The sequence below is a fragment of the Syngnathus scovelli genome, chromosome 2, assembly GCF_024217435.2.
Source record: "Syngnathus scovelli strain Florida chromosome 2, RoL_Ssco_1.2, whole genome shotgun sequence".
Classification (NCBI taxonomy): domain Eukaryota; kingdom Metazoa; phylum Chordata; class Actinopteri; order Syngnathiformes; family Syngnathidae; genus Syngnathus; species Syngnathus scovelli.
Genome location: NC_090848.1, coordinates 22,453,609 through 22,474,793, shown reverse-complemented (window position 1 = coordinate 22,474,793; position 21,185 = coordinate 22,453,609). Strand labels below are relative to the sequence as shown.

The 21,185-nt window shown below is 37.4% G+C and overlaps 1 protein-coding gene across 2 annotated transcripts in view; it reads left to right on the top strand.

The window, feature by feature from the left end:
• Nucleotides 1-21,185, top strand: part of troap (trophinin associated protein) — a 26,417-nt gene extending 5,232 nt beyond the window's left edge. For both annotated transcript variants that reach the window (XM_049754660.1, XM_049754659.2), the window contains exons 8-18: nucleotides 262-380; nucleotides 1,506-1,625; nucleotides 1,696-1,735; nucleotides 2,362-2,480; nucleotides 13,180-13,308; nucleotides 13,384-13,423; nucleotides 13,575-13,642; nucleotides 19,497-19,589; nucleotides 19,669-19,918; nucleotides 19,996-20,189; nucleotides 20,815-21,185. In XM_049754660.1, the coding sequence (XP_049610617.1) occupies nucleotides 262-380; nucleotides 1,506-1,625; nucleotides 1,696-1,735; nucleotides 2,362-2,480; nucleotides 13,180-13,308; nucleotides 13,384-13,423; nucleotides 13,575-13,642; nucleotides 19,497-19,589; nucleotides 19,669-19,918; nucleotides 19,996-20,189; nucleotides 20,815-20,853 (1,211 nt within the window). In that variant the 3' untranslated portion in view covers nucleotides 20,854-21,185. The remainder of the gene's footprint in view (nucleotides 1-261; nucleotides 381-1,505; nucleotides 1,626-1,695; nucleotides 1,736-2,361; nucleotides 2,481-13,179; nucleotides 13,309-13,383; nucleotides 13,424-13,574; nucleotides 13,643-19,496; nucleotides 19,590-19,668; nucleotides 19,919-19,995; nucleotides 20,190-20,814) is intronic.

The window sequence follows — 21,185 nt, the reverse complement described above, 5'->3', positions numbered from 1 at the left end:
GTTGACTCAATTGACAGGTGCTAAAGTTTACCGAGATTATGGATAACATGCCAACTTGCTAACAGCCTGTATGGTAACTTACTGCAGGATGGAAACCTGAGTAGAGAAGGCATTAAGGGACCTCCAAAGCGAATTTACACTAGTAAAATTTCAACTGAGAATTAACCTGATCTAATTTAAATAGCGTTCCATCAAGCTTTAATTGGACATTGTCATGATGGCATTGTTACTTGAAAAAATAAATAAAAATACTCTTTTCAGACAGAGCTGCAGAATTCCAGCCCGATTCCTCCTCATTGCAAAGTATCCTGCGTAATGAGGGTGTGTGCATATCCACCCAATTGGTTGCAACTCCACGGTCTCAATCTTATGCCGTGTTTGTGAGTTTGTGGACTCTGTATGAGTCTTTTCTTTTTCTTCAATGTAATTATACCACGTTGTCTGGACCACAAGTCACACCTTTTGGTTGGTCATGTGACACATACTCAGGTGGGACTTTAACATTACAACATTAATAACAAAGTGTTTCTTTTAAATAGCTCTTACGATAGCATGTGGACCAATAGGATGCTCTAAAGAACTTTTGGCACAGAGACGAACAACCATCCGCATTCACACCTAGGGGCAATTTGAGTGCCAATCGGCCTACCAAATGTTTGTGTAAAGTAGCATGTTTTTGGGGATGTGGGAGGAAACCGGAGTGCCCGTAGAAAACCCACGCGGAGACTATCCAAATTCCACACAGGGAGGGCTGGAGGTGGAATCGAACTCGTACCCTCCTATTTGCGAGGCCGTCATGCTAGCCAGTGCGCCACCAAGGCACCCTGTAAATAATATATTCATAGTATAAATAACACAGAAAATATTGTATAAATATTGAAAGTATAAATATTATACGTGTGTGTGTGTGTGTGTTTGTAACATGTAGATGTGATGTTTTGTTGTTAACCTTGGTTAAACAGGGACCTCAAGTGGTCACAAGTTACCATATGCGCATTTTGTAAATGTATATGTTGATGTAGCTAAAGTATACATACTGTAAATGTGATTTTAGGACTCTTTTATTTTTATAACAACTTTTTTATAACAAGGTACAATCCTGTAAATATGTTTTCAGAAGTCTTTTATTATAACAACTTCTTTTATAACACAGTACAACACTGCAAATATGTTTTTAGAACTCTTATTGTAACAATTTCTTTGGTTTGTTTGGCTGGGAAAAATCTGCGATGCAGTGAAGCTGCGATTAAACGAACCGCAAAGTAGCGAGGGATCACTGTATTAACAAAACTATCTCACACAGTAAAGATAAATAATAAACCAAATATGCATTCAGTGGACACGCTCACTGAATTTGAGAACAAAGACCATATGGTTTTTCACTATTTGTGATGCCCTATTTTATATATTCATTTATTTTAATCATTCTAATTATGCAGAGTTGTTTACATTTTTTTTTTTTACCGGACTTTTAGTTGTCCAATAATGATTGATTATTTGTGCAGCCACGAGTGTCCACTACAAAAAGTCATCAAAATCCCGCTGCCAGCCATGAGGAGGTGAAGACTGCAGGCCCTGTGCGAGCCACACCTAAAAATCCATCTACAAGAGGCACTATTGATACAGTGTGTGCATACCTATTTCTCATGCTGTTCATTCTATGCATTTTTGAATTATTTTTCTTTTTCTGCACAGCCACAGAGAGTTCCCATCAAAAAGAATCTGGCAGCAGCAGGTAAAACGTAATATAATTCCGTTATTAACACACACACCATTGCCAATGTGTTACCACCTTTCAATTTCGAATTAAAGACGAAGTCTAATGCCATCATTTTCTGTGCAGCCCAACTAATCAAAACAGTGTTCTGATTAATGTTTCGTTTGTGGAATATAAATCAAACTGTCAAAATTGACCTGTTTTATCCATCTCGGGGGGGGGGGGGGGGGGGGGGACATCAAAGTTGCCAGGTCACAACCAATTAACTTAAAAAAGCTTGTGAGCCGTGATTGGTTGTCACGGGAGACCTGTCAACTGTGATGTTATAATCTGTCGACAGCAAATGGTAAAACGGCCACCTCCTGAGATGGAGAAAAATGAGTACATTTTGCTGCTTAACTCATATTCCTCCAATGTAATATGAATCACAATGCTGTGTTTATATTAGTGGGGGCACATACAACATATTATTGAAAGGAACATTTTGGGGTTGACTTCTCCTTTATTAATATAAAGCCGGTTTGCTTGTGACAGCACATAGTATACCTGATCTCATTTGAATATACTGCACTCTTATACTTTCAAAGTTGACCTGATGACCTATTTAGATTTTTTTTCTAATAATAAAAAAAAAAACTTTTCAGAGAAAGCTGTGGAATTTAAACCAGATTCCACCTCACTACAAAGTATCCTGCGTAATGAGGGCGTGTGTATCTCCAGCCAATCAATTGGAACTCCACGCTCCCAATCTTATTCCATGTTTGTGAGTTTGACAACTCTGGATGAGTCTTTATACTGTTTCTTAGCATAGTATAAGATCTGTAAAGATAAAACAGTTAGTTTGCAATCTCTTGTTGTTGCTGTTTATTATAAATTTCTTTTATAACATGAAATAGTTGTGTGAAGGCGATGGCCTTCACACATATGTTATTCTACACCATTCTCTATTATTATTATTATTGTGTGAAGGCGATGGCCTTCACACATATGTTATTCTACACCATTCTCTATTATTATTATTATTGTGTGAAGGCGATGGCCTTCACACATATGTTATTCTACACCATTCTCTATTATTATTATTATTATTATTATTATTATATTTTATTCTCCACACTTTTTTGTCCCGCTTCTTCTTCCACATACTTCATCCGATTCACTCCGTTCCACTTTTGACGTATTCCAAATATTCACGAGATGAGCGCTTCCATTTTTCTCGTTCCGAAAATTTTCCGATTTCGCAAAATTCGCGAATTTACGACAAATTTTTCCCCATTCATTCTCAAAGGCAGATTCGACATTTCACATTTACATCATTCCCCTTTTAAATTCACCTCATTCAGCACATTCAAACCACATTCGGAATGATTCTCGACATTCCCAAAATTCCCAAATTCAAAAATTTCACGTTTTCACGTTAAAAATTTCGACAAAATTTCACAAAATTCCGTTTTTCACCTCTAATTTCTACAATTTTTGACCGATTCAACCCATTCCAACTTTCAACTGTTCATCTTTTTCCTACCTATTCCACACCTTCCCACATACCAAAATTTCCAAATTTTCAATTTTGAAATTCACACCAAATTCTACAAAATTTGGTTTTTCTACTCTAATTTCTACATTTTTCAACCGATTCAACCCATTCCAACTTTATTCACTTTGGTCACCTCATCCTTACCATATTCACCCCCTTCACCCCCACTTCCACTATGCTTACACAATTCAACCCTTGACCCCCACTTCCAGTGTGGCGGCCATCTTGGATTGACCCTGAAGTGCTCCCAATGACCCTAGAATGAACCGGAAGTGCCCCAAATCGAACCGGAAGTGACCTTAGGTAAACAGGAAGTGACCTTGGGTAAACCGGAAGTGACCCCAAATCAAACCGGAAGTGACCTTTTTAAACCGGAAGTGACCTTTTTAAACCGGAAGTGACCCCAAATAAACCGGAAGTGACCTCAGCTAGACCGGAAGTGCCTCTAATCAAACCGGAAGTGACCCAAATAGACCGGAAGTGACCCAAATCAAACCGGAAGTGACCTTATTTCAACATTAACTGCCCTAAATAGCTACATTAGTCGCTAACTTTTGCATTTTTTGTCCGATTAAACCCGTTTCAACATTTTAAAGGGAAAAGGGAACCTCCTTAAGCCGTTTTTTGTCCTTTTGTTCCAAATTTCAAAATATTTTGGCGCAATTGCTTTTTCTTTTAATTCCCAGTCATTCTCTATGGGGATTCAAGATTTGCTCTAACTTCTACATTTTTTAACCGTTTCAACCCGTTCCAACTTTCAACTGTTCATCTTTTGCCTACCTATTCCACAACCTCCTACTTACCAAAAATTCCAAAATTCAAATTTGAAATTCAACCACATTCTCCAAAATTTAGTATTACACTTCTATTTTCCACATTTCTCAAGAAATTCAACTCATTTCAACATCATTCGCCATCATTCCCCAAGAAGTGATTCAAAGTCTTCGCCTTCACACGCAATTTCTCCAGAAATTGCATTTTCTAGTTATTATTATTATTATTATATTTTATTCTCCACACTTTTTTGTCCCGCTTCTTCTTCCACATAGTTCATCCGATTCACTCCGTTCCACTTTTGACGTGTTCCAAATATTCACGAGATGAGCGCTTCCATTTTTCTCGTTCCGAAAATTTTCCGATTTCGCAAAATTCGCGAACTTACGACAAATTTTTCCCCATTCATTCTTAATGGCAGATTCGACATTTCACATTTACATCATTCCACTTTTTTCTACATTGTTCAACCGATTCAACTCATTCCAACTTTCAACTGTTCATCTTTTGCCTACCTATTCCACAACTTCCCACTTACCAAAAATTCCAAATTTGAAATTCAACCAAATTCTCCAAATTTTCGTTTTTCCACTCTAACTTTTACGTTTTTCAACCGATTCAACCCATTCCAACTTTCAACTGTTCATCTTTTTCTAACTATTCCACAACTTCCAACTTATGAAAAATTCCAAATTTTCAAATTTGGAATTCAACCAAATTCTCAAAAATTTTGTTTTTCTACTCTAATTTCTACATTTTTCAACCGATTCAACTCATTCCAACTTTCAACTGTTCATGTTTTGCCTACCTATTCCACAACTTCCCACTTACCAAAAATTCCATATTTGAAATTCAACCAAATTCTCCAACATTTTGTTTTTCTACTCTAATTTCTACATTTTTTAACCGATTCAACTCATTCCAACTTTCAACTGTTCATGTTTTGCCTACCTATTCCACAACTTCCCGTTTACCAAAAATTCCAAATTTGAAATTCAACCAAATTCTCCAAAATTTCGTTTTTCTAATCTAATTTCTACATTGTTCAACCGATTCAACCCATTCCAACTTTCAACTCTTCATCTTTTGCCTACCTATTCCACAACTTCCCACTTACCAAAAATTCCATATTTGAAATTCAACCAAATTCTCCAACATTTTGTTTTTCTACTCTAATTTCTACATTGTTCAACCGATTCAACCCATTCCAACTTTCAACTCTTCATCTTTTGCCTACCTATTCCACAACTTCCGACTTACCAAAAATTCCAAATTTGGAATTCAACCAAATTCTCAAAAATTTTGTTTTTCTACTCTAATTTCTACATTTTTTAACCGATTCAACTCATTCCAACTTTCAACTGTTCATGTTTTGCCTACCTATTCCACAACTTCCCGTTTACCAAAAATTCCAAATTTGAAATTCAACCAAATTCTCCAAAATTTCGTTTTTCTAATCTAATTTCTACATTGTTCAACCGATTCAACCCATTCCAACTTTCAACTCTTCATCTTTTGCCTACCTATTCCACAACTTCCCACTTACCAAAAATTCCATATTTGAAATTCAACCAAATTCTCCAACATTTTGTTTTTCTACTCTAATTTCTACATTGTTCAACCGATTCAACCCATTCCAACTTTCAACTCTTCATCTTTGGCCTACCTATTCCACAACTTCCGACTTACCAAAAATTCCAAATTTGAAATTCAACCAAAATCTCCAAAATTTCGTTTTTCTACTGTAATTTCTACATTGTTCAACCGATTCAACCCATTCCAACTTTCAACTCTTCATCTTTTGCCTACCTATTCCACAATTTCCCACTTACCAAAAATTAAAAATTAAAAATTTGAAATTCAACCAAATTCTCAAACATTTTGTTTTTCTACTCTAATCTTTACATTGTGCAACCGATTCAATCCATTCCAACTTTCAACTTTTCATCTTTTGCTTACCTATTTCACAACTTCCCACTTACCAAAAATTCCAAATTTGAAATTCAACCAAATTCTGCAAAATTTCGTTTTTCGACTCTAATTTGTACATTTTTCAACCGATTCAACCCATTCCAACTTTCAACTCTTCATCTTTTGCCTACGTATTACACAACTTCCCACTTACCAAAAATCCCAAATTTGAAATTCAACCAAATTCTCCAAAATTTCGTTTTTCTACTCTCATTTCTACATTTCTCTACCGATTCAACCCATTCCAACTTTCAACTCTTCATCTTTTGCTTACCTATTCCACAACTTCCCCTTACAAAAAATTCCAAATTTTGAAATTCAACCAAATTCTCCAAAAATGTGTTTTTCTACTCTAATTTTCACATTGTTCAACCGATTCAACTCATTCCAACTTTCAACTCTTCATCTTTTTCCTACCTATTCCCCAAATTTCCACTTGCCATAAATTCCACATTTTAAGATTTTAAACTCAACCAAATTCTCCAAAATTCTGAAATTCCACCAAATTCTCCAAAATTCCGTTTTTCACCTCTATTTTCTACATTTCTCAAGTAATTCAACTCGTTTCAGCATAATTCGCCAGCATTCGCCAAGAAGTGATTCAAAGTCTTCGCCTTCACACGCAATTTCTCCAGAAATTGCATTTTCTAGTTATTATTATTATTCTTCTATTTTATTCTCCACACTTTTTTGTCCCGCTTCTTCTTCCACATAGTTCATCCGATTCACTCCGTTCCACTTTTGATGTATTCCAAATATTCACGAGATGAGCGCTTCCATTTTTCTCGTTCCGAAAATTTTCCGATTTCGCAAAATTCGCGAATTTACGACAAATTTTTCCCCATTCATTCTCAATGGCAGATTCGACATTTCACATTTACGTCATTCCCCTTTTAAATTCACCTCATTCAGCACATTCAAACCACATTCGGAATGATTCTCGACATTCCCAAAATTCCCAAATTCAAAAATTTCACGTTTTCACGTTAAAAATTCCGACAAAATTTCACGAAATTTCGTTTTTCACCTCTAATTTCTACATTTTTCGACCGATTCAACCCGTTCCAACTTCCAACTGTTCATCTTTTGCCTACCTATTCCACAACTTCCCACTTACAAAAAAATTCCAAATTTTCAAATTTGGAATTCAACCAAATTCTTCGTAATTTCGTTTTTCTACTCTAATTTCTACATTTTTCAACCGATTCAACCCATTCCAACTTTCAACTGTTCATCTTTTGCCTGCCTATTCCACAACTTCTCACCTTTCAAAAATTCCAAAATTTCAAATTTGAAATTCAACCAAATTCTCCAAAATTTCGTTTTTCTACTCTAACTTCTACGTTTTTCAACCGATTCAACCCATTCCAACTTTCAACTGTTCATCTTTTGCCTACCTATTCCACACCTTCCCACTTACCAAAATTTCCAAATTTTCAATTTTGAAATTCAACCAAATTCTACAAAATTTGGTTTTTCTACTCTAATTTCTACATTTTTCAACCGATTCAACCCATTCCAACTTTATTCACTTTGGTCACCTCATCCTTACCATATTCACCCCCTTCACCCCCACTTCCACTATGCTTACAAAATTCAACCCTTGACCCCCACTTCCAGTGTGGCGGCCATCTTGGATTGACCCTGAAGTGCTCCCAATGAACCTAGAATGAACCGGAAGTGGCCCAAATCAAACCGGAAGTGACCTTAGGTAAACAGGAAGTGACCTCAGGTAAACCGGAAGTGACCCCAAATCAAACCGGAAGTGACCTTTTTAAACCGGAAGTGACCTTTTTAAACCGGAAGTGACCCCAAATAAACCGGAAGTGACCTCAGCTGGACCGGAAGTGCCTCTAATCAGACCGGAAGTGACCCAAATGGACCGGAAGTGACCCAAATCAACCCGGAAGTGAACTTATTTCAACATTAACTGCCATAAATAGCTACATTAGGCGCTAACTTTTGCATTTTTTGTCCGATTGAACCCGTTTCAACATTTTAACCCCAAAAGTGAACCTCCTGAAGCTGTTTTTTTACGTTTTGTTCCAAATTTCAAAATATTTTGGCGCAATTGCTTTTTCTTTTAATTCCCATTCATTCTCTATGGAGATTCAACATTTGCTCTCACGTCTACATTTTTTAACCGATTCAACCCGTTCCAACATTCAACTGTTCATCTTTTGCCTACCTATTCCACAACCTCCCACTTACCACAAATTCCAAACTTCAAATTTGAAATTCAACCAAATTCTCCAAAATTTAGTATTACACTTCTATTTTCCACATTTCTCAAGAAATTCAACTCATTTCAACATCATTCGCCATCATTCCCCAAGAAGTGATTCAAAGTCTTCGCCTTCACACGCAATTTCTCCAGAAATTGCATTTTCTAGTTATTATTATTCTTCTATTTTATTCCCGCCACTTTTTTGTCCCGCTTCTTCTTCCACATAATTCATCCGATTCACTCCGTTCCACTTTTGACGTATTCCAAATATTCACGAGATGAGCGCTTCCATTTTTCTCGTTCCGAAAATTTTCCGATTTCGCAAAATTCGCGAATTTACGACAAATTTTTCCCCATTCATTCTCAATGGCAGATTCTACATTTCACATTTACGTCATTCCCCTTTTAAATTCACCTCATTCAGCACATTCAAACCACATTCGGAATGATTCTCGACATTCCCAAAATTCCCAAATTCAAAAATTTCACGTTTTCACGTTAAAAATTCCGACAAAATTTCACGAAATTTCGTTTTTCACCTCTAGTTTCTACATTTTTCAACCGATTCAACCCATTCCAATTTTCAACTGTTCATCTTTTGCCTGCCTATTCCACAACTTCTCACCTACCAAAAATTCCAAAATTTCAAATTTGAAATTCAACCAAATTCTCCAAAATTTCGTTTTTCTACTCTAACTTCTACGTTTTTCAACCGATTCAACCCATTCCAACTTTCAACTGTTCATCTTTTGCCTACCTATTCCACACCTTCCCACTTACCAAAATTTCCAAATTTTCAATTTTGAAATTCAACCAAATTCTACAAAATTTGGTTTTTCTACTCTAATTTCTACATTTTTCAACCGATTCAACCCATTCCAACTTTATTCACTTTGGTCACCTCATCCTTACCATATTCACCCCCTTCACCCCCACTTCCACTATGCTTACACAATTCAACCCTTGACCCCCACTTCCAGTGTGGCGGCCATCTTGGATTGACCCTGAAGTGCTCCCAATGACCCTAGAATGAACCGGAAGTGCCCCAAATCGAACCGGAAGTGACCTTAGGTAAACAGGAAGTGACCTTAGGTAAACCGGAAGTGACCCCAAATCAAACCGGAAGTGACCTTTTTAAACCAGAAGTGACCTTTTTAAACCGGAAGTGACCCCAAATAAACCGGAAGTGACCTCGGCTAGACCGGAAGTGCCTCTATTCAAACCGGAAGTGACCCAAATAGACCGGAAGTGACCCAAATCAACCCGGAAGTGAACTTATTTCAACATTAACTGCCCTAAATAGCTACATTAGGCGCTAACATTTGCTTTTTTTGTCCGATTGAACCCGTTCGAACATTTTAACCCCAAAAGTGAACCTCCTGAAGCTGTTTTTTTACGTTTTGTTCCAAATTTCAAAATATTTTGGCGCCATTGCTTTTTCTTTTAATTCCCATTCATTCTCTATGGGGATTCAACATTTGCTCTCACTTCTACATTTTTTAACCGATTCAACCCGTTCCAACATTCAACTGTTCATCCTTTGCCTGCCTATTCCACAACTTTCCACTTACCAAATATTCTCTACAATTTCGTTTTTCTACTCTTTTTTCCACATTTTTCAACCGATTCAACCCATTCCAACTTTATTCACTTTGTTTACCTTATGCTTACCATATTCACCTCCTTCACCCACACTTCCAGTGTGGCGGCCATCTTGGATTGACCCGGAAGTGCCCCCAATGAACCCAGAATATACCGGAAGTGCCCCATATCAAACCGCAAGTGACCTTAGGTAAACAGGAAGTGACCTTAGGTAAACCGGAAGTGACCCCAAATCAAACCGGAAGTGACCTTTTTAAACCGGAAGTGACCTTTTTAAACCGTAAGTGACCCCAAATAAACCGGAAGTGACCTCGGCTAGACCGGAAGTGCCTCCACTCAAACCGGAAGTGACCCAAATAGACCGGAAGTGACCCAAATCACCCCGGAAGTGACCTTATTTCAACATTACTGCCCTAAATAGCTACATTAGTCGCTAACTTTTGCATTTTTTGTCCGATTGAACCCATTTCAACATTTTAACTCCAAAAGTGAACCTCCTGAAGCTATTTATTTTCGTTTTGTTCCAAATTTCAAAATATTTTGGCGCAATTGCTTTTTCTTTTAATTCCCATTCATTCTCTATGGAGATTCAACATTTGCTCTCACGTCTACATTTTTTAACCGATTCAACCCGTTCCAACATTCAACTGTTCATCTTTTGCCTACCTATTCCACAACCTCCCACTTACCACAAATTCCAAACTTCAAATTTGAAATTCAACCAAATTCTCCAAAATTTAGTATTACACTTCTATTTTCCACATTTCTCAAGAAATTCAACTCATTTAGACATCATTCGCCATCATTCCCCAAGAAGTGATTCAAAGTCTTCGCCTTCACACGCAATTTCTCCAGAAATTGCATTTTCTAGTTATTATTATTATTATATTTTATTCTCCACACTTTTTTGTCCCGCTTCTTCTTCCACATAGTTCATCCGATTCACTCCGTTCCACTTTTGACGTGTTCCAAATATTCACGAGATGAGCGCTTCCATTTTTCTCGTTCCGAAAATTTTCCGATTTCGCAAAATTCGCGAACTTACGACAAATTTTTCCCCATTCATTCTTAATGGCAGATTCGACATTTCACATTTACATCATTCCACTTTTTTCTACATTGTTCAACCGATTCAACTCATTCCAACTTTCAACTGTTCGTCTTTTGCCTACCTATTCCACAACTTCCCACTTACCAAAAATTCCAAATTTGAAATTCAACCAAATTCTCCAAAATTTCGTTTTTCCACTCTAACTTTTACGTTTTTCAACCGATTCAACCCATTCCAACTTTCAACTGTTCATCTTTTTCTAACTATTCCACAACCTCCAACTTATGAAAAATTCCAAATTTTCAAATTTGGAATTCAACCAAATTCTCAAAAATTTTGTTTTTCTACTCTAATTTCTACATTTTTCAACCGATTCAACTCATTCCAACTTTCAACTGTTCATGTTTTGCCTACCTATTCCACAACTTCCCACTTACCAAAAATTCCATATTTGAAATTCAACCAAATTCTCCAACATTTTGTTTTTCTACTCTAATTTCTACATTTTTTAACCGATTCAACTCATTCCAACTTTCAACTGTTCATGTTTTGCCTACCTATTCCACAACTTCCCGTTTACCAAAAATTCCAAATTTGAAATTCAACCAAATTCTCCAAAATTTCGTTTTTCTAATGTAATTTCTACATTGTTCAACCGATTCAACCCATTCCAACTTTCAACTCTTCATCTTTTGCCTACCTATTCCACAACTTCCCACTTACCAAAAATTCCATATTTGAAATTCAACCAAATTCTCCAACATTTTGTTTTTCTACTCTAATTTCTACATTGTTCAACTGATTCAACCCATTCCAACTTTCAACTCTTCATCTTTTGCCTACCTATTCCACAACTTCCGACTTACCAAAAATTCCAAATTTGGAATTCAACCAAATTCTCAAAAATTTTGTTTTTTCTACTCTAATTTCTACATTTTTAACCGATTCAACTCATTCCAACTTTCAACTGTTCATGTTTTGCCTACCTATTCCACAACTTCCCGTTTACCAAAAATTCCAAATTTGAAATTCAACCAAATTCTCCAAAATTTCGTTTTTCTAATCTAATTTCTACATTGTTCAACCGATTCAACCCATTCCAACTTTCAACTCTTCATCTTTTGCCTACCTATTCCACAACTTCCCACTTACCAAAAATTCCATATTTGAAATTCAACCAAATTCTCCAACATTTTGTTTTTCTACTCTAATTTCTACATTGTTCAACCGATTCAACCCATTCCAACTTTCAACTCTTCATCTTTTGCCTACCTATTCCACACCTTCCGATTTACCAAAAATTCCAAATTTGAAATTCAACCAAAATCTCCAAAATTTCGTTTTTCTACTGTAATTTCTACATTGTTCAACCGATTCAACCCATTCCAACTTTCAACTCTTCATCTTTTGCCTACCTATTCCACAACTTCCCACTTACCAAAAATTAAAAATTAAAAATTTGAAATTCAACCAAATTCTCAAACATTTTGTTTTTCTACTCTAATCTTTACATTGTGCAACCGATTCAATCCATTCCAACTTTCAACTTTTCATCTTTTGCTTACCTATTTCACAACTTCCCACTTACCAAAAATTCCAAATTTGAAATTCAACCAAATTCTGCAAAATTTCGTTTTTCGACTCTAATTTGTACATTTTTCAACCGATTCAACCCATTCAAACTTGTAACTCTTCATCTTTTGCCTACGTATTACACAACTTCCCACTTACCAAAAATCCCAAATTTGAAATTCAACCAAATTCTCCAAAATTTCGTTTTTCTACTCTCATTTCTACATTTCTCTACCGATTCAACCCATTCCAACTTTCAACTCTTCATCTTTTGCTTACCTATTCCACAACTTCCCCTTACAACAAATTCCAAATTTTGAAATTTGAAATTCAACCAAATTCTCCAAAAATGTGTTTTTCTACTCTAATTTTCACATTGTTCAACCGATTCAACTCATTCCAACTTTCAACTCTTCATCTTTTACCTACCTATTCCCCAAATTTCCACTTGCCATAAATTCCAAATTTTAAGATTTTAAACTCAACCAAATTCTCCAAAATTCTGAAATTCCACCAAATTCTCCAAAATTCAGTTTTTCACCTCTATTTTCTACATTTCTCAAGTAATTCAACTCGTTTCAGCATAATTCGCCAGCATTCCCCAAGAAGTGATTCAAAGTCTTCGCCTTCACACGCAATTTCTCCAGAAATTGCATTTTCTAGTTTTAAGTGATCTGCTACACTTTAATGTATTTCTGTTACGCTGTAATCATTTATTATTCGTGCAGCCACAAAGAGTGTCAATTTTCAAGAGTCATCAAAAATCTGCTGGCAGCCATAACAAGAGGTTGCAGGATCCAGGCCCTGTGCGTGCCACACCTCAAAATCCGCTTGGCAGAAGCACTTTTATCAACACAGTATGTACATGTCTATTTTCATCATTGCAGTATATTGTTTGTATTTTTAGTATCTGATTTTATTCTCCAATGCAGTCACAGAGGGTTCCAATTAAGAAGAGTCTGGCCGCAGCAGGTAAGAAACAATATAAAGTTATTCAAATAAAGCGAAAGTGAGAGAGCAATGACCAATAATTGTGATGATGAATAACAGTACTTAACAGTTAGAGGTGATGCTTTGGTCGACAAGCAGGCCCATTGTTAACACAACTTTTTTTTTTCTCAAGTTTCAACTCTCAAAGAGGCCAAGAATACATGGACATCGCAGAGAGTTTCCCCTCCCAGTCCTGCCATGGTGTGTATTAAGTGGTCCTATTCTGCCACTTTAACATGTTGTTGGTGTTGCTTTGGATCCGACAACGACGTAGTGTTTCTGCATCTCATCTATGAACTTGGAGGTGGCTCGGCAACCCCAAGCTACAGGTGCAGTCTGAGGCACTGGGAGTTCGTTGTTGTAATTACTGCTGATGATGCCCTGTGGCGTAAATTTCTGGCAACAGTAAATTTCTGGAATTGACCAAGTGACAGCAGCAGCATGGATTGTTGTATGCCACATAAGATGTCTGTCACCACTGGAGAGGACCTGATCAGTCATTCTGTCATGGAAGTCTAATTATTGTCACAAATTTTGGTGGGCAACCAATACGCTAATAGTGCTTCCCTATCGACTGTGTTTCCTTGGTTAGATCAATTAAAACAGAGAAAAGAGGCATGTTCTGCTCAATGCGCTTTTCCTGTAGTTGTCTCATGGCAAAAATCACGTTTTTGCCCGGTGTGTACGTATATTATGGATAAATACCGTATTTTCCGGACTATAAGTCGGTCCGGAGTATAAGACGCACCAGCCATAAAATGCCCCAAAAAGTGAAAAAAAACATATATAAGTCGCTCCGGAGTATAAGTCGCATTTTGGGGGGCAATTTATTCGACAAAATCGCACAACAAAAACAGTCATGAACGAGCAACAACAGGCTAAACGATAGCAACAACAGGCTAAACGATAGGTATGCTAACGTAACAAACACAAACAAAGAGCTGAGAACTGACGTAACATATAGAGTGATTAAGGACAACTATTACATGAATAACATGTTTATAAAACCATCTGTGTCACTCTAATTCATTAAATCCATCGATCGTTCGATACGATAGCAACAGGCTAAACGATAGGTATGCTAACGTGACAAACACAAACGAGGAGCTGAGAACGGGCCTGACGTAACATATAGAGTGATTTAGGACAACTATTACATAAATAACATGTTTATAAAACCATCGGTGTCACTCCAATTCATTAAATCCATCGATCGTTCGATACGATAGCAACAGGCTAAACGATAGGTATGCTAACGTGACAAACACAAACGAAGAGCTGAGGATGGGCCTGACGTAGCATATAGAGTTATTAAAAAAAACGATTACATGAATAACACGTTTATAAAATCATCGGTGTCACTCCAATTCATTAAATCCATCGATCGTTCTTTGTCAACAATGGGTGCGCGCGGCTGAAGGCGCTTGCACTTCAAAATATTCCATAGACTCATATAACGATAGATAAACTATATTTCAAATAACTATAATTTAAGCAATAATATTATCAAACCATCCGTGCACTTTAAATCCATTAAATCCATCGATCAAATTCCTCGTCCTTTGTCAACATCGCCGCGCGTGCGCCCTGACATCAGCCTCGTCTTTATTCCACAGATCTAGTATATAACTATATTGTAGCGTTAACAAAGTACAAGGAAAGACGTGGGTTTGGTAAACGGCTCTTTATTAAACAAAACAAACTTCCAAGCGTGTGACGACGTGGACTTCCAGACACGAGAGCTCCATGGCATAGGACCGGGCGTGCGTAATGGCCATGTCCGAGCCCGATGCACCGTTCGCGGACAGCCACTTGGCCGAGCGCCGGCCCCCAACTCAGTAGAGTAGGACCGGGCGTGCGTAAAAGCCATAATAGTTTTTCAAACCTTCTATGTCACTCCAAATCCTTAATTCCTTCAAACTCTTTGTCCTCCGTGTCACTTAGAAATGATCACCGCTAATGATGCCGGTAGTCCTTACGTGGGTACGTTTGTCCTTTATGTAAACAACCGCCGCGCCGTGCCACTGACGTCACTTGAAATAGTAATCCCTTGGTTCATCGCGGTTCTCCAAACTTTCTTTCTGCTGCTCGATTACTGTTTTCAGCTGCATATTTTACAACTTGAAGTTTGTAACCTGCAAAATATGAGTTTCTTTTTGGTGCCATTTTTCTTAAGCCCACCCAGTTGAGGAGTGAAATTTAGAGCGCCCTCATCCAGTTTCGTCTGAAAATGTAATTTTTTTCAGATGTAGTGTTTTGTTTTGTTTATTTGGTTGTTTTATCAAAGTCAAAGTCTGCTTTATTGTCGATTTTTTTTTTTTTTTTTTTTTTTCATATACCAAGACTTTGAAATTACGTTCCCACTATCCCTCGGTGAGATAGTACACATATGCATACAAGCAACACAAAAAAAACAAGAAGGCACAAACAATGAATAAATAAAAGTGTTGAATAAATGATAAATAAACAAATAACAATAAATAATAATAAATATAAGAGGAGTAAAAATGGAGCAAGTGTACATACAGCAGACAGTGGACTTGGATATGGTGCTTTAAAGTGTTAATTGCTTTATTTGATGTTTTCTCTATTTTTTATGTTTTGAATACGTTCAAGATAAAGATATAAAAGCATGTGAAGTGATCAAGTATACTAAAAATAACATGGGAAGTGGTCAACTATACTTGTAAGTAAGTGATGTCTTAATGATCAAGTATAAGTCGCCCCCTACCCAAACTATGGAAAAAAAAAACGCGACTTATAGTCCGGAAATTACGGTAACTGCGAGACAACCCTCAGTGGTCAGCTTGTCAAAATTCAAAAGTTGGACTTGGAAAGATTCAGAGCACCGGACTTCCAACGATGTGGGGTCGCTTAAAGCACCTCTGAATTTCCGATAGGCGGCAGAGAGAACAACCCATACGTGGACTTTAAGGGGAAATGTAAGTGAAATTTCAATTGAATATATGTATGAGAGGCGGCTCTGGGTAGCACGTCCGCCTCACAGTTAGGAGGGTGCGGGTTCGATTCCACCTCCGGCCCTCCCTGTGTGGAGTTTGCATGTTCTCCCCGGGCCCGCGTGGGTTTTCTCCGGGCACTCCGGTTTCCTCCCACATTCCAAAAACATGCTTGGTAGGCCGATTGAAGACTCCAAATTGTCCCTAGGTGTGAGTGTGAGTGCGATTAGTTGTCTGTCTCTGTGTGCCCTGCGATTGGCTGGCAACCAGTTCAGGGTGTCCCCCGCCTACTGCCCGATGACGGCTGGGATAGGCTCCAGCACGCCCGCGACCCCCGTGGGGACTAAGCGGTTCAGAAAATGGATGGATATATGTATGAGCAATTCAGCTGGAAAAAAACGCGTATCTTGGTGACTTGAAAACAGACAAGCGTGACAGAAATGACGCTTTAGCTGGTGATTATCAAATTCAACATTTCAGGACTGTCAGAGGACGGAATATGATACATTTCAAGTTATAGATTTGTCTTTTATGGTTTTGGCAACCTAAACCACACGACTTGATTTTTTACCTAGATAAAGGTTCTTACTGCGGGCTTACCTTCTTTTGCTAACACTGTGACGTCACTGTGATGTAGACCGTAAAGGGGTCTATTGTGCAACTCCCTCATTGTAAAGTCACCATTTTGTAAGCCTAGTAAGAAATCCTCATTCAACGGGTTGGAAAAAAAACATTTTAGATTAATTAATCTCTTGTCCTAACTATTGCAAGGGAGAAAAATACCACTCATTGGCAAGAATTTAATTAACTTTATGACGATATAACACTACAAGTACTACAATTTGCAATTTTCTGGAGAAATCGCGTGTGAAGGCGAAGAAGCTGAATGAATACTTGGGGAATGCTACAGAATGATGTTCAAAGTTGAATTGGTCAAATAATGTAGGAATTAGAATAGGAAGAACTAAATTTAGTAAATTTGGCATGAATTTTAAAGTTGAAAATTTGGAATTTTTCGTAAGTGGGAAGTTGTGGAATAGGTAGGCATAAGATGCACAGTTACAAGTTGGAATGGGTTGAATCGGTCAAAAAATGTAGACATTAGAAGGGAAAAATGGAATTTTGTCAAATTTGGCGTGAATTTTAAAGTTGAAAATTTTGAATTTGTGGTAAGTGGGAAGTTTTGGAATAGGTAGACATAAGATAAACAGTTAAAAGTTGAATCGGTTGAAAAATTGAGAAATTAGAAGGGAAAACCAACATTTTGCGGAGTTTTGTATGAATTCTAAAAGTGAAAATGTGAAATGTTTTAATCGTGGGAAGTTTTGGAATAGGTAGGCTTAAGATGAACAGTTTAAAGTTGATACGGGTTGAATTGGCTAAAAAATGTAGAAATTAGAAATGAAAAATGAAATTTTGCGCAAATTTTAAACATGAAATTTTTGGGAATGTTGAAAGTCTTCCCCAACGTGATTTGAATGTGCTGAATGATGTGAATTTCAAACTGGAACGACGTAAATGTGAAATGTTGAATGTGCCATTAAGAATGAATGGGGAAAAATTTGCCGTAAATTTGCGAATTTAATGAAAACGGAAAATTTCACGTGAATTTTCAAAATCAAAAGTGGAATGAAGTCAAGTCAAGTTTATTTGTATAGCCCTAAATCACAAACGGTCTCAAAGGGCTTCACATAGCCAAAATTGACAATTATTCTCAAAATGAAGTGAATCGGATTAATTATGTGGAAGTAGTAGCATGTCAGAAAAGAGAGGAGAATAAAATAGAAGAAGCGGAATAATAATAAAGTTAATGGTATAGAATTAGTGAAGGAACACCAATAATGCTAAATATTTAAAATGATAGTCATAAAAGGTAGGAAAAAATATTTTACAAACAATGAAATTGCTGTTTTATTATAAAGAAGTTACAATTTTGTGACCAAAACAATTATAATAAGAAAATCTAAATAAAATAAAAATGCAAACAATGTCAACCATCCATATTTCCATACCATTTATCCTCTTACGGGTCACAAGTGAACTGGAGTGTATCCCTCCCTCGGTAGTCACAGAGCAGTGACAGGTAATCATTCACTCATTCACACAAGCGTGAACCCTGAACCCATGCTGCCTGCACTCAAGCTTGGCGAATGTACCACTATTCTGTCCATTTTTAAATGGCAGACTGAGTCTTGTGCGGACCCACATGACCCTTCTGGTCAACCCCCGTTGAATAAAGTGCTTTTTGCTTTTTTTCCTCCCACACTCTGTTGTCAGTTATCACAGGCTCTGACACAGTAGCTGCTGTTGTGAACACCTGACCAAATTTTTGCCATCAACACACAACAGCACTTGTTACCAAATGCTGAAGATGACTCTACAAACTGAATGTTTAAGAATAAATGGACAGACAACTTTTCTATTCTTCTAGGAGCAGGTTAAAACCGTGGCTTTCGAGGAAGTAGAAACGTTCAGGATAGAACTCGGAAGATAACCAAACTAAAGACACGGTACAGCAGTCACTTCTGTCAGTTCTGTACTGACAAGCCAGTAACGAACAGAATAATGTTTGCTTGAACAGCGTAGAGTTTGATGCGACATAAATGTAATGTTTCGGTTGTTAAAAATGTGTCAATCAAGTCACTTTTTTGTAAACATGAACTTTGCAACCTGCTTGGATTTACTAGCCTGGAAATCCCAACTCAGTGCTGTACCAGCGATTGGGTCTGAGTAGTTTTGTGAAGCACATTTCCCCGACCCCAAGTAAAGTAATTTTATATTTAAAAAAACAACAACATATGGATTATGAGGGGGAACATTTTCTATTTCTTTATTTTTTGTACAGAGGTAAGAAAATTATTTTTGCAAAGATAAAATCTAAATGTTTACAAAATGCTGTTAGACGGGAAACAAGTATTCTCTCGGCAATTTGGTGCTCGAAAATAATTCAACTTACTACCATAGTATGTTGTACTATATTGTCAGTGTTTCGCTTAAAACTTCATACAAATGCATTTGTTTTGTGTTTTGCCAAAGTTTAATTGCAAGTAATCTTTCTAAATGTTAAATCTTATGATAATTGTGTCTTGTGGTGGCAGGAAGTTGCCCAGGTGTTATTTTTCAACCAGCAGGATGGACACAGCCCTGACAAAGGGAAGAAAGAGCAGCTCCTAGTTCTTCAAGTCTCACCTGTAAGAACCGAGGTCCAAGCTAAGGCCACCAAGCAAGTTTTCATTGATGAATTGAATCTTTTCTATTTCTTGTACGTAGATGAAAACCCACTGTGAGGACAAAATAAAGAATGCTGGCGGGGGCGATGAAGAAGTGTCAAAGCCTGTGGAAGGACAGCAGTTCAATCCAACCCTTCAAAGAGAATCTGTCATTTTTTTTTCTGCGAGCAAGAAACACAGCAAGCAGAAGAACTTGGCCCGTCAAGAGCTGCGCGACCAGGATCCGTCAGAAAAGCACTTGCGTCATCCTGCATGTCGCACTAACCTTGCCAGTCATTTTATGCACAAAGGTAACACAAAGGCAACCCATCAACATTTGCTCATTAAATCTGTGATTCACTTCTGAACCTGGACTTGTGTTCTTCAGACCAGAAGACTGGTGTTACCAACACTGCACTTGCGATCCTGCTCAAGCATTTCGCTCACATGGAAGAGCTACGCTTGGACAAGGAGGTTGCTTTCTATATCTCCCATTCTATCTCAGACAGTCCCAGGTTCTTCCCCTCTGAACCCCGCACTAGCAACCCGGTGGCAACCCTGCTGCACCTTCAAGAGTCCAGTGTGAGTACAAACCTTTGAAAATGAGCACTAACCTACAGTGGTTACCTTGCTGGACCACAATATAGTATTTTTTTGGTTATCCTTGCAGAATGAGTATCACAAATAGACCGGGAAAAGGCTGAAACGAGGTCCAGTTTGGTGTGATGAATTTAAACCAGAGGTGTCAAAGTAATTTTTGTTGCGGGCCACATTGTCGTTATGGTTTCCCTCTTTGGGCCAATAATGACTTCTATTATCCACATACACAAATTCAGTTAAAAAAAAAAAAAAAGTTCACCAATTTTCTAATTTACTTTGAAAGTGTGGTTTTAACAAAAGATCATTGTAATATCTCATAGTTATTAAAAGAGAAGGCAATTTACAGTTTTGGTATTTTAACAAGAAACATTAAGTTGACACATTTGTTGCTTTTGCAGGCCACATAAAATAATGTGGCGGGCCGGATCTGTCCCCCGGGCCTTGACTTTGACACCTGTGCTTTATACAATAGCTCCAAAACCTTTAGGCATAGTTTGCAATCAAATATATTTCCAATTCCAAATTTTGGGCGTTCCAGCGTCAAGGTTCTACTGTACACATTGCCCGTGGGGATTATCTCACAAGTTGGCATTCTTTTCTTTTCCAGAAATTTATTCCACTGAGCTTGGATGCTGTTTCTCCGTAATCCACTTTGAGATAGATAAATATGTAATTGTGTCTTTTTGACGAACCACTAATACAGATCCCCATATTGTTGAAATAATAAATGAAATGTAGCCTCAGTATACTAATATTGAAAAGTTGGGCAATGAAGGACGTTCTGTTTCATTCCATTTCTTCTCCAGTCCTCCAAGAAGACTCTTGAGTACATGACTGTGTTTTTCTTTCGATTGTCCCTGTGTGGACCAGCACCTGTTTACAATTACAATTTTATGTGTAGTTGTTTCAATGTTTTATTGTTGTTGTTGTTTTTTGTGTGTGTCTCTCACTTGGGGGAATAAATGCTTGTTTGTAATA